This window comes from Rhinatrema bivittatum, chromosome 6, assembly GCF_901001135.1.
Source record: "Rhinatrema bivittatum chromosome 6, aRhiBiv1.1, whole genome shotgun sequence".
Taxonomy (NCBI): domain Eukaryota; kingdom Metazoa; phylum Chordata; class Amphibia; order Gymnophiona; family Rhinatrematidae; genus Rhinatrema; species Rhinatrema bivittatum.
Window position 1 is genome coordinate 343,853,716 of NC_042620.1, and position 14,005 is coordinate 343,867,720.

Genomic DNA, 14,005 nt, shown 5'->3' on the forward strand with positions numbered 1-14,005 from the left:
CTGCTTTCCATCTCTCAACACCCGTTTTTATACTAATTGGTACAATCCTTAATCTATATAGTTTACAGCTTTCTTCCTCGTGCTTTATTTTAGTATATTTTAAAACTTTATTTATCAAAGTACAGTTTTTTTTTGTAAATGTCATGTCAGCAAGTATTCATAAACCAAAAACCTTTTTCTTCAAATTCAGATTTTGGAAACAATGCTTTTCCTTCAAGGTCAAAAGTAACTAAAAGCCCCATGAAGACATGTGAAAAAGCATTTAGTAGCTCGGTCCCTTTCTTTAATTATCTTTATTGGGGCCTGATTGAGGATGGAGTCGACTTAAAAACAGAAGCAGAAATTGCCAACAAACTAATCTTTTATTCATCTTTAGCCACAAATGTTACAGGGGGATTGGCAATGGGATAGTGAACTCTTGACCAACCATTTTTAAAAACTGTATTGAACTGTATGGTAGGAATTTATCACACCTCACGTTCTGAATATTCTGGCTGAGGCATTTTAAACCTGAAAATTCTGGTAGCCCCAGTTTTCAGGAAACATAATTTAGAAAATGTTTTTATATGGTTTAAATGGTATTCAGCCAATGAAAACCTATTTTGACTTGGTGCATGGTGCTCCTCCCACCCATCCCCCAACACACGATTCATTCCACTTTTGTGTCAACTTTGGTTTCGGTGAATGTTCTCCAGTACAAATCATCCTAGCGACCTTTGCTCAGATTTAGAGTTTATGGAATTTTTTATTTTTTTTTTAAATGTTTTAAGACCAACTTTATTTTTTCCTCTGCTGCACTTAATGCATTTTATCTGGTGTTTTTCATACAGAAGAACTTGAACACTGATTGCATATTTTTTAAGCTATGGACAAGTTTGCAAAAGAAGCTGCAGGGTTTGCATTTCCATCACAGGCGGTAAGCAAGCCAGTTCAGAAACATTGGGTTAAAATATTGTTCATCAAGTTAGTACTAACGGCACTAATCTTGTTTAACTTCTCAAACTAGCAAAACCACTAACAGAGGAAGCTAGCCTAGCTTGTTCAATAATATTAACTTTGAATCTTGCTGTTTGCATGCAAAAAAAGTCACTAATTGTTTGCACCGTTTGAGTATTGCACAATTAATTGTATAAATATCTGACCAGAGCGCTGTCCTATATTTGGTTGAGATTAGTAACATGTGAAAGAAATAATAATCTATGTAGCCAGAACCTCGAGGGGACTTTGTGTCCATCCAAGGAAAAAAAAAAGTGCACTTTTATATCAACTCAAACTAATTTTTATTCATGACACAGCAAGGTTGGCACTTTTCGCAACTTCCTCCCTTCCTCCCACTGCACACTAAAATGCCATAGCTGCATACATTGCTGTTCAACGCTCTGTGACTTCTCCCAGCTCCATCCAGCATTCTCTGAAGACACCTGTGGCCTTTTTCTAGTTTGTCTGCTGACTCACGCTCTCGTAACCTCCCCCTCTGTGTGGTGGGACAGGGCTCTAATGAAATGTTTTGGTTTCTGTCAATGCTACTCCTAGTGGGTAACTTTTGACCAGTTTTATTTTTTTACCTGCATTCGTTTTCTAAACGAAAGTGCCTGCAGGCTTCTGACTAGAAAATGTATCCTGGCAAAAGTACGGTGCCCACAATTGCACCTGCTGTTTTGGTGCACATTCGTTTTAAAATCCAAAAGTGGGCGTGTAAATCCCAGCCCTGCCCAGATTCCACCCCTGGAAGCAGCCTCTCCCCATGTGCATGAAAGTGCACAGATAGGAGTAGATTTTAAAAGGAGTGTGCGTGGCGTGCATGCGCTACCCGGCACGTGCACATGTACACCCTATTTTATAACTTGCGCAAGTTATAAAATCAGGGGTCAGCGTGCGCAAGGGGCTGTGCACAGTGGTGCACCTTGTGTGCGCCGAGCCGCGCTGCCTTTCCCCGTTCCCTCCTAGGCCACTCCGAAATCGGAGGGGCCTGGAAGGGAACTTCTCTTCCCCCTAACCTTTCCTCCCCCTAGCCCTACTCTAACCCCCCAAAAACGTTTATTTTACCTTTTGCGCCTCCCGGCAGGCTGCCAGCACACAATCCTCCGACACTGTGGCAGTGGCCGCTCGGTCAGAGGCCTCTGGCCCTGCCCCCGGACCGCCCCTTTTGTAAAGCGTCGCTGGGCCTTTTTAAAATAGGCCTGGCGTGCGTAACCCTTTAAAAATCCGGCCCATACTGTGTGTGTGTGTTTGCATGTTTCGCTTGCACAGTTTTTTCTAAAGAGCTGTTTCTGTGGGTAAAGCACTACTTTTCCCCTCAGAAGTCCTTTGGAAATGACCCTGGCTAATTCTCTTTCTGAACAGATTGTGATTTTTGGAAATTTTAAGGTACTACCTTTGCATTGGATTAACTTAATACGTTTCTTGAATTTACCTGCTGGTTCTTACATTACCTGATTAAAGCTGGTCAAAAAGTGTATTATTTTGGTCCAGTAAAAAGGTAGCAACTTGTACCTATCTGTCTTAATTTTCATGCATTCCAGTGAGTTAGCATGGCAACTGCAGTACTTTTACTCTTTAAACAGGTTCTTAAAATCCTGAGCATCTTTCATGCAGAAGAGCTGCAAGGTGAACGTTTTGGCATAAGTTACAGACTGCCGTATCCATCTTGCCTTGGTGCTATTTGTTGTCATTCTTCAGTGGGGTCTCGGGTTAATGTTCTACAGTTTTAACCTACTTAAAAGGCTCACTCTGCAGTCTTGTAGTGCAGTCAGCTACTGCTGTTTGATTGGATAATTGCTGTTATTATTTCAGCATAAGCTCTTAAGATGAATGTTTTATTTTTCTGTTTATACTTGTCAGGTTTTGTATTGTAAATTAGCCCCGTAACACTTTTTTCTTTGTTTTCTGCTATATAATTAGGCAGAATCCAAATCTAGCACATCTGCACATTCATTTTGTTTTCAGAATGAAAGAAAAAAAAATACTGATTAGTCAAAAGAACTGAAATGATGGCTAGCATAAGGCTATAAGAATTGCACTTTTGAATGAAATCACTGGTTCATCTAGCCCAGCATCTTTTCTTAGCACCCACTGCTTGCTACTCTGGGAATGCATAAGAAGCAGAGCATGCAGCAGTTGTGGCTTTGGAAAACAATTTTAGAGCAGTTAGTGAGTGTCTAAAGTTTAACTTCCTGCTCCTTTGTAATAGATTACATGAGGTTCTTGTCCTAGAATTTTAGGTCAAAGAATGTGATATTCCTGAAACCATTACTCGCTATATCAGTGATGGTAAACTCCAGTCCTCGAGGGCCACAACCAGGCCAGGTTTTTAGGATATCTACAATGAATATGCATGAGAATGATTTGCATGCAAATCTATCTCATGCGTATTCATTGTGGATATCCTGAAAGCCTGGCCTGTTTGTGGCATTCGAGGGTTGGAGTTTCGCCATCGCTGCCCTGTACTCTTAGGGGAATAAGAGGTAGGCAAGATTTTTCGTCGTGCTTTGCAGTAAAGTAATGCACTCATGAAGGTATCGGTCCATATCGTTTTTTATTTACAGGCGTGCAGCCATGGCCACTCCTAGGATCGTGCTGGTAGGAAATTCCCATAACCAGAAAGCCCGCCCCCACCTTTACAGGGGATCACCTTCAGGTGCTGCAGACTCTGATCAGGATTCTTCCAGTGGAGGAGAGCTCCAGCAAGTGGGAATATTTATTAAAGCATCCAACTTTAAAGTCCAGGAGAAAAATCAGCAAATCAAAATCACTCTTCTTGGTCAAGTGACTTAAGACAACAATGGAAAATGTTGCCCCTGTGGTACACAATTTTCAAGTCTTGTAAAATGACTTCTGGTCACTTTCCCAGTGGTCAAACATAATTAAAGATCTCTTTGACACTGTTTCAGACTTACTTCCAGGAATATATGCCTGGCTGACAGAAAGTACTACAAAGTCTTGCTAGGGAGGCAGCTGCTTTCTAGCATTAAATGTGAGGCCATGATCAATGCCTATTGCTGAAATCTTAGCTGTCTGGACTCTGGATTCTTCCATCTTTTTTGTTGAAAACCTGTTCTTATGTCAAGAGGAAATCTGATGACAAAATATGATTTTCAAGTCAAAATTGAAGTGTCTTGGCTCTGTGCCATTTTAAAATGCATCTATATGTTTTTTTCCTGTGTACTTCTAGGGAAAGTGTAAGAACATTTTATGTAGGTTACTCAGAGAGCAGATGGAAACAAATAATTGAGCAGCCTAGCTACAGAGTGCCATAGATGTTAACTTGTAGATTGATACCACTTTGTGGCTGCTTGTTATACTGCTTTCTACTTCCTGTCTGTCACTTTAACCTTGTGTATTGCTTGCTGGGTTATACAGTACAAAATGGCACCTGTTCACTAACAGCTTTCAATTGACTTTATTTCTACATCTGAAACATGGTGTCCCAAGTTTCTCTGAACCTGCATTGCGTCCCTGTGTCTGAAGTAGAGTTTCCAGAATGCAGTGGGCTCAGGAGCTGGGAACAGAAGGCAAGGCTTGCAGCGATATTGCTTGGCTTAGGGTTGTATGTGCCCTCCTATGGTTAATAAAGCATGAGAGCATTTCTGCATCATGGCAGCTGCTAATAGCATTCCACCCTCGAAGGAATGAAGGTTAGTCGTGATTTAAGTAGCAACTGGGAACATTTCAGGGCAGGATTTGAAGACTACCCACAGGCTTAAATGAAGTGCAGGCAGCTACATTGAAGAGGGTCCTAGGTACTGAGTTGTTACCATGCTTACAAGCACAGTTTGAGCCTTACAGAGGAGCAGAGAAGATACAAAAACCATCTTTGATGCATTGGAAGCCTATTTCAGGCCTCCAAAAAATGAAAGAGAAATATTTGGCTGCTACAAATGAGAGGAGAAGGAATTTGACAACTTTTATGATATGCTTCAGAGAGAAAGCAGTGACGTGAGTATGGCCCACTGTATGATGAACTGATTTGGGATAAACTAGTCCTTGACCTTGCCAGTGCATGCACATATTGCCATCTTCTGAGAAAATGATTTAAATTTGAATACAGCTTTTGAAATGTGCTGCACTGCAGAGCTTACTGACTTGCAAATATGAACTATGCAAAAGGACCAGCAGGCTGACAGTGTTAATGCGACAAGTAAGCAACAGCTGCAGCATGTAGATATTGTGGCAATGTACATAAGCAAGAGAACAATGTCCAGCAAATGGAAAAAGTAAGCTGCAAAAGTTGGAGATGTCAGAGTTGGATGATGCACATTTGCTCAGTACTGACATGATTTTCTCAAAGGAATGCACAGGCACTATGCAAATAAAAGGACATAATCTCAGATTAAATAATATACTACAATCCTGTCAGTTGGACTCTGGTATGACATGTAATGTCATGTCCCTGAACGACAAGATTAGGTTGGCACTGAGAGCATAACTACAACCAAGCAGCACCAAATTGAATCTATATTAAGGAGAGCTCATGACATCTTTTGGACTTTCATGCACAGTGCAGCAGACACAGATGCACTCATGAGTCTGAGATAGTCAAAGCCAATTGGAAACCAATGCTGCTTGCTTTAAGTGCCTTGGGCCTATTCCTGCAGAACTAAACCATATAGACATCCGTGCACCAAACTGTTTTCGACAACAGCTGATCAATGCATATGATGTATTTTATATGGACCAGAGGAATCTGTTCCAGCAGAAGTCCGTTTTTAAGCTCATTCCAGTATTTCATCAATCCAAAATGCTCCACACAATGTACCAGTAGCCATAAAGTCAGAGGTAAAAGCACAAGTGAACAGGCATGGTCATCTCACACCAACTGAACCAAGTGACTGGATGAGCAACGTGGTTGTAGTAAGGAAGCAGTGTGAAGATCGCACTACATCATGCCAGTGCTTGAAGATATCTTATACAGGCTGCCTAAGGCTTGAGTGTTTATGCTTGTTGATGCATGGAATGCATTCCTATAATGTAAATTAGATGAGAAAAGCAGTCTCCTGGACCCACCCCAGAGCAAAAAAAGATAGCTTAAATGACCATTTGGAGTCTCGCTAGCACTAGAGGTTTATTAGTGGAAGCAGCATGAAATGTTAGCAGGGTTTAGTGATATTGAGTCTATAGTTGGTGACATCCTCATGAGTTTGCAGTAACTGAGAAAGCAGAGCATAATCATGATTGTTGCAGGCAGGTGAAGCTAAAGCTTAATGTGAAGAAATTGCAATTCAAGGTGAAGGAAGTCCAAGTTCCTTGTAAACATCCTGTCCTCACAGGGACTGAAAATGGACCAAGAGAAGGTTAGAGCTGTACATGATATGCTATAGCCTCTGGATGTTAAATCTGTGCAATACTTCATTGGGTTTATGAACTACCTTCCAAAATTCATGCAATACCTGTCAGATATGTGAGGTCCTGAAGACTTCTGGATAAGGATGCCATTTGGCATTAGCTTCCAAAGTATGGCTTTACAGTGCAGAAAATAAAGTGGTTGTAAAGGCACCTGTGCTAAAATACTATGATCGAGTGACTCTAGTAAAAATGGGCTTGGATGTTTGATGCAAGAGGGTCAACTGGTGGTCTTTACTTTTAAGGCGCTCATTCCAGTTGAACAAAATTATATGCAAATTGAAAAGGAATGTTTGAGCATTGTTTACCTGTCAACATTTTCACCATTACCTCTATGGCCGTGATAGAAATACAGCAGGAACTGATCATAAGCAGTCATCAAGAAGACCTACTGTATGCTCCCAAACATTTTCAGAGCATACTGCTTACACTGCAGCATTACAACCTTGATATTGTTTATAAGCTAGGCCCTGAGATGTATCAGTGATACACTGAGGGCCGGATTTTATAAAATTGCACGAGCGCGAACAAAGGTACGCTGGATTTTATAAGATACGCGCGTATCTTATAAAATCCGGGGTCGGCGCACGCAAGGGGGTGCACATTTGTGCAACCTGCGCGCGCCAAGCCCGGCGCGCGTTGCCTGTTCCCTCCAAGGCCGCTCTGAAATCGGAGTGGCCTCGGAGGGAACTTTCCTTCGCCCACCCCCCCCCCCCACACCTTTGTTGCCAGATTTACGCCTGCCAGCGGGCTGCTGGCACGCCATCACCAGACCTGGGGGCTGGTCCGGAGGCCTCGACCATGCCCCCGGGCCGCCCCTGGACACGCCCCCTCCCCGCCCCTTTTACAAAGCCCCGGGACTTATGCGCGTCCTGGGGCTCTGCGCGTGCCGGCGGCCTATGCAAAAGAGGCGCGGAGGGCCCTGCACGCGTAAATCCAGCCGGATTTACGCGCACAGGGCATTTAAAATCCGGCCCTTAGCATAAGAATATAAGACTTGCCATACTGGATCAGACCAAAGGTCCATCAAGCCCAGTATTATGTTTCCAACAGTGACCAGCCTAGGTCACAAGCACTTGGCAACATTCCAAAGGGCAGATAGATTCCCAGCTGCTTATCGCAGGGATAAGCAGTGGATTTCTGCAACTCCACCTTAATAAGGATTTGTGGGCTTTTCTTCTAGGAATTTGTCCAAACGCTCTTTAAAATCAGCTACACTAACCACTTTCAGCACAGCCTCTGGCAAATTCAGCAGTTCAGTGCAGGGCCTGAACATCTTGGGGTTTGCTGGGTGCAATAGGATCAAACAGACATTGCACAGGTCAGTCAAGCAGATTACCTGAATCTGTCTGACCATACATCACGCTGCAGGAGATGAGATCTTTCGAATATTGAAGTCTGTGGTCCTGAATGTTTGGTTAGAAAAGGAGAAAGTACCAGCTACCATGAGGGAATATTGGTCATTTAGATATGAACTTGACAAACAAAATGGCATTCTATGCAGAGGACCAAGGATTATTAAACCCAAATCACTGTGATCAGAGATGCTAACGTGCGTTCTAGACACATCGGTAGGGAAGTGTGTGTTACAGGAAGACATGTGATATCCTACAGTGGCCTAATAGGCAAGGTGAGATCCAGGACTCTGTCAACAATTGTTCTACCTACAAATGAATATGTGCATAAGTAGCATAAAGAAAGTGATGTTGCATGACGTATCAGTGTGACCTTGGTAGAGTGTCAGCATGAAATGATTCAAGTTTCTTAGGAAAGAGTTCTGGAAAATTGAACTGCTCCCAGACATGTCCACGTAAGACATGATGAAGCATTGCAAGGTCCAGTTTCCACATTATAGTCAACCAGATCAAGTGATTTTTGGATAATGGGCCACTATTTGCATGCATGCAGCTTAAGAAAGTTGAAAACTTAATTTATGTCTCAATCCTTTAATATCTGAATTGTTGTACTAAGTGGGTAGAATGGAATATTGATAGATGTAGGCAATGGGTCCCATAATATGATATGGATTTGTTTTATTTATTTGTATTTTATATATGAGTTGTTAGTTGAATTGTAAGTATTTATATTGTACATCACTTTGAGCAATTTTTAATCAGTGAAGTGATTTTATAAATATTAAATAAAATAAATGTTTTACTACTGATTGGGAGTTTGTTCACTGCATCTCCACGGAACCCACAAGCCAATGGCAAAGCTGAATCATCTGTGAAGATAGTGGGAAAACCTGTGCAAAAAGGGACAGCAAAGACCATGGAAAGCTCTACTCCATTAGAGCAACGCCAATGGAAGGCATGGATAGCAGTGCGGCATAGCACTTGATGTGAAGACTGAAGAGAGTATTGCCAGTTGCCAGTAAACTACTCGAAGCCCCGTGTGATGCAAGATGTATCAGAAAGGCTGTAGCATGAGGCAAGTCTTCAAAGTCAAGCTATGATGTATCTGCTAGGGATTTGCCTTGAGTTGAACATTGGTGAGCCAATCTGCATGAAACTGTTACCGGGAGATCAAACACATAGTTGGAGACTGGGAACCTGCATGTGGACATTGAGGGAAGACTTTGTTATAATCGTGTAGACAACACGCAGATGGCTCACATGAAGGGCCAAGCAATCCTGCCAGCGCAGGTACATGCCTACGCATGGACATTAGGGAATCTGAGGGGGAACAGGAATTCTGAGCAAGCAGGCACACTTGTTGAATGTTTTGTGCCAAGCATGATGATGATAGGCCACTAAACCAGTGAGAGATCAGCAACTACATGCTCAAAAAAAGCCCATCTACACTCATGATGGTCAAGCACTCAAAGCCTCGTAAGAGATTTAATGGCAGTTACTAGTGCATATCCTGAACAAAGAAAGGGAGATATTTTAGAGTTAACATAGATTAATGCCACTTTGTGGCTGACTTGTTATATTTCACGGTTTTCTAATTCCTGGCTCTCTTACTTTGATCTTGTCTTGCTTGCTGGTGATTATACAGCGTGATACCTGTTCACGAGCAGTTTTCAGTTATCTTCACTTCTACATCTGAAACAAGTTGCCACTTGCTATCTGCTCAAAATATCTGACAGATTGTCAAAAATAGCCTGGCCAAGCATTTGCAGCCGTTTGTTTATGTTCCTTTGTTATTTGTTCCTTTTGCAGATAATGGCATTTTTCCATTCCTATAAGGCATCTGGGTCACTCCAGTCATGTACAGAAAGCATTTCAACACATGCTGGCGTAAACCATGTATAGCAATCAAAACATCCTTCTTGGTAGTCTCCTGTTCAACTGCTTCCCTGTAAGCCGCAGGGTCTTCAATTTTCTTTTTCTTTTAGTTTATTTTATGTATGTTGAGAAAAATATAATTTTATTGTATCTCCTTAATCCAGTGTGGGATGCCTGACATGGTGTACAACATTAAAATGTAATTCAAGGAGTAAACATAATTAATACATAAATACAAACATGACACCACAAAAATCAGTAACAAAACCTTAAAGATGCAAATCCACATTGCAATCTCTAGTAAATAAAATGCTGCAGACAACCCAGCAAACCAACTTAAATCACCTTGCTTTGCAGTGAGTTGGGAAGAGAAATGCCTTAACTCTTTTACAAAACACAAGAAACTTCAGCTCCTTATGGGCTTCAATAGGTAGTCTATTCCATAGAATTTGAGCAGCCATCGAAAATGCCCAGCTTTATCAAGGGACAGTCTTGCATGTTCTTATCGGGAGCAATAACTCGTCCTACCATGGCCCCCATCTTGACCAACCCATACTTCTGTGTGCCCTGTGCTTCCTTGACTATTTCCTGCCCTAGAAAGACTCTACTTACCCTAAGTAAATCCTTAATTAGTATCCACTATATCCCCTAATTAATATCCCATTCCTTTGCTATCTATTCTTTCCTCCAGAATGGCTCTCTGCAGCCTACAATTCTCTGTCCCTGTCTTAAAGCAGCATTGCCTCTTTTCTCTGCTTTTTTTTCCTTTTTCTTCTGGGTTTTTATTTTAATAGCATCCCTCTATAGCTAGTTACTTTCTCCCCATCTCTGGACTGCTTCAGGCTGTGTAAGAATCCCACCACATCACAGTGAGCCATAAATTCACTATTGAATCTGAGCTAAGCTTTTATCACATGGAGTACCAGAGAATCTCAGCCAGACTTGTTTGGAAATTGAATCTCTCAGTGGAGATGTTTTTGTATTGGTCAGGCTAGTTGGTTCACAGTTTGATATTAGGAGTGCAAGGTGGGTATGAAATTTTGCTTCAGCAGGCACATTGTGCTACTTGTTAAAGTACTGCTGCTTTCACTGGAGTAGGTGTTGCGGTCCCAGTCGCGGCAGCCGCGTCTAAGCCCTTACCTCCTTGGTCCTGGCCCATCTCCGAGGGCCTGCGGCCTGTTTCGCGGCAACCCCTCGAGGGGGATGCCGCCGCGGAGCCCAGGAGTTTGCCCTGCAATGGGGTTCCTTGCGGTTCTCTGTTGAGCCGTGCCCCGGAGTGTGCTATTGCGATAGCAACTCCGTTCCTACCTGAGACTTGTTTCACTCCATGCCCAAGTCTTGCTTCTGTCTGGCTTGCTTGCAGTAACCTGTCCTGCTTCTGCACCTGTCTGGTTCCAGTAGCCAGTCCTGCTTCTGCACCTGTCTGGTTCCAGTAGCCAGTCCTGCTTCTGCACCTGTCTGGTTCCAGTAGCCAGTCCTGCTTCTGCTCCTGTCTGGTTCCAGTAGCCAGTCCTGCTTCTGCTCCTGTCTGGTTCCAGCAGCCAGTCCTGCTTCTGCACCTGTCTGGTTCCAGTAGCCAGTCCTGCTTCTGCTCCTGTCTGGTTCCAGTAGCCAGTCCTGCTTCTGCTCCTGTCTGGTTCCAGTAGCCAGTCCTGCTTCAGTTCCTGCTTGCTTCAGTTCCTGCCTGACTCCTGATCCCTGCCTGCTTGCTCCAGCTTCAGCTTCTGTGATCTCCTAAGTCCCAGCGGCCGGGCTCCTCCCGGGGGAGTACCGGCTTCCAGGGTGAAGCTCACGTCCAGCTCCTGCCTGGTATCCGCCTCCCGACCTGTCAATCACTACTAGAGACTGTAGTACACCTCTCCCCAGTTTCTCACAGATCGGCCCAAGGGTCCACTAAACAGCTCATTCACAGCAGTAGGTGACATGGGACATATTTTGCAGCATGACCACTAGGACTTGCCAAGAAGGCAGCCTGCCCATCTAGTTCATTCTGGAACTTGTTGCCAGAGGTTGCGGTTTGGTCAGTTAGTGTAGTTGGGTTTAAAAAAGGTTTGAATAAGTTCTTGGAGGAGAAAACTATTAACTGCTATTAATCAAGTTGACTTAGGGAATGGCTGCTGCTATTACTGGCATCAGTACCATGGGATCTTCTGAGTGTTTGGGTACTTGCCAGGCTGGATTGGCCACTGTTGGAAACAGAATGCTGGCCTTGATGGACCCTTGGTCTGATGCAGTATGGCAACTTAAGAACATGCCATACTTATCCAAACCTTTTTTAAACCCAGCTACACTAACTGCACTAATCACATCCTCTGGCAACAAATTCCAGAGCTTAATTCTGCATTGAGTAAAAAAAGAATTTTCTCCGATTAGTCTTAAAATGTGCTACTTGCTAACTTCATGGAGTGCCCCCTAGTCTTTCTGTTATCTGAAAGAGTAAATAACCGATTCACAGTTACCTGTTCTAGACTTCTCGTGATTTTAAAGACCTCTATCATATCCCCCCTCAGCCTTCTCTTCTCCAAGCTGAACAGCCCTAACTTCTTATGTTCTTGTAAGCCAACTATCAAGTCCTCTGGGTAGGTCATCTATTTGACAGAAATTTGAAAAAAGAATTATAACAATTTAAATCTGCTTCAACAGATTTTAATAGTCAAATATTATAACTGGACCCATAGAATGAACGAGCTAATATAGAACTGTATTAATTAAAAGCTTTAATCCCTATCCATCTATTTTCAGGGTCAGTGTGTATGACAGTATGTGTGAGAGAGGGAGGGAGCCTGAATGAGGGTATGTATGAGGTAGTGTGTGAGCATATGTAAGAGAGGAGAAAATGTGTGTGTAGCAACCCTCTCCCTTCCCACCCCATCAACTAATCCACAACAATCTCAGGGCATCTGGAAATAAAAGGTTCCCAGGTATGGAGAGCGGTTGTGTGTTTTTGTTTGGGGTTTTTTTTTATCCTTATTAATTGTAATCATTGGGTAATGTTTGATGTATCTGCTGTTTTTTCAAAAATGTTTTGGAGTTTGGAACATTTTATTTTAATTTTTAAGGACTTTTTAATTATTGGATGTCATTCTGTTTCTCAGCTATTTTGAAAATATTTTCTAATTTGTATGGTTTTACTATTATTGATTATTTATCTTTCCTGATTTTATTTGATATATAATGAACAATAGCAATGTTTCTGGTTTTCCATTGTTGCGCTGCATACCCTCATACAAGTCTAGTGTTTCCAGTTCAGTTTTTGTCTGCACGTTTATTTTTATTTTATGGTCTCTCTATTCTGTATTTATTTATTTATTTATTTATTTATTTATTTATTTAAGGTTTTTATATACCGGCAATCATGAAAACATATCTTACTGGTTTACATAGAACAGGAGTGCAGTAAATACATCAAACTGGAACAGGGGTGCCCGAAGGTGCAGTTACATTTAACAAGGGTAGCAAACTGATTTGGTATTTGGTAGGTCTGTCTTTGATCTAACTTGAGGTATTCTGCTAGCCTGTAGTTTGTGTAGGAATCTATAGCAATTTTCCTAATAGGAGGTATATTGATGTTTTAGGGCCTGATTTAATATTTGCAGTGTTGCCTATTTGTAAGAAGGAAGTAAGGTTGTTACTGATTGAGTGCTGGCAGTTAGTGCTGTTTTGGTATGGGAGGTTTACTGTATTGTAAGTGTAATTCAGTTTACCCAAGGCTTTGAGTGCCAAGCCCACACCCAACCCCTTACAAAAGGAAAAGGGGGACGTGGTGGATTTCCCATTTTGCACATTATAGGGGAAATTCGGTCCAGCCCATGCTGTTCTCAGTATAAGCTGCCATAAATTGTTTCCCTTTTTGATAATGAACAAATGCAGAATGTGTGCGCTTTAAGCATCCACATTTTTATTTTACACCTGCTGCAAGAGTAGGTAGCAAAAGAGGGGAATACAATAGTATATTTATTTTTGGAAATGTCAAATACCTGTGCTGTTTTAGTCCCCTGATCTAAATGCACTCAAAGGAAGACCCCTTTGTATTGCAGCTAAAAACATGCATGTTGTGGGCTTCACACGTACGTTTTAGCTGAGGAAGACCACTCTTAGGCAGGCCAATGTAAAATAGTATTTATTTATGCAAATGGATTTAAAAATTGCCCTCTAATAGGTCGATGCAATAAGACATTCGGTAAAATGAGTGCCTATTTTCCTAAAGTGCACAAAACCACCTCTCCTGGTCATCTGATGCTATATTGAAAAAGGATAGGCTAGGGAGAAATTGTGCTTCTCCGAGGACAAGCAGGATGGTAGTCCTCACACATGGGTGACTACATCGGATGGAGCCCAGCCTGGAACTTTGATCTCAAAGGTTCTAGAACTTTCATACATGTCCTACTGAGCATGAGCAGCTATAGTTATCACTCTGCTCCCTAGGCAGAGTCCCT

At 42.2% G+C, this 14,005-nt stretch overlaps 1 protein-coding gene across 4 annotated transcripts in view; it reads left to right on the top strand.

Moving 5' to 3' along the window:
* Window positions 1-14,005, top strand: part of ATP11C (ATPase phospholipid transporting 11C) — a 365,103-nt gene that overhangs the window by 72,102 nt on the left and 278,996 nt on the right. For 3 of the 4 annotated variants that reach the window (XM_029607769.1, XM_029607772.1, XM_029607771.1), the window contains exon 2: window positions 831-916. The exons of the other annotated variant lie outside the window; for it this stretch is intronic. In XM_029607769.1, coding sequence (XP_029463629.1) covers window positions 866-916 — 51 coding nt within the window. In that variant the 5' untranslated portion in view covers window positions 831-865. The remainder of the gene's footprint in view (window positions 1-830; window positions 917-14,005) is intronic. 4 annotated transcript variants of the gene reach the window in all.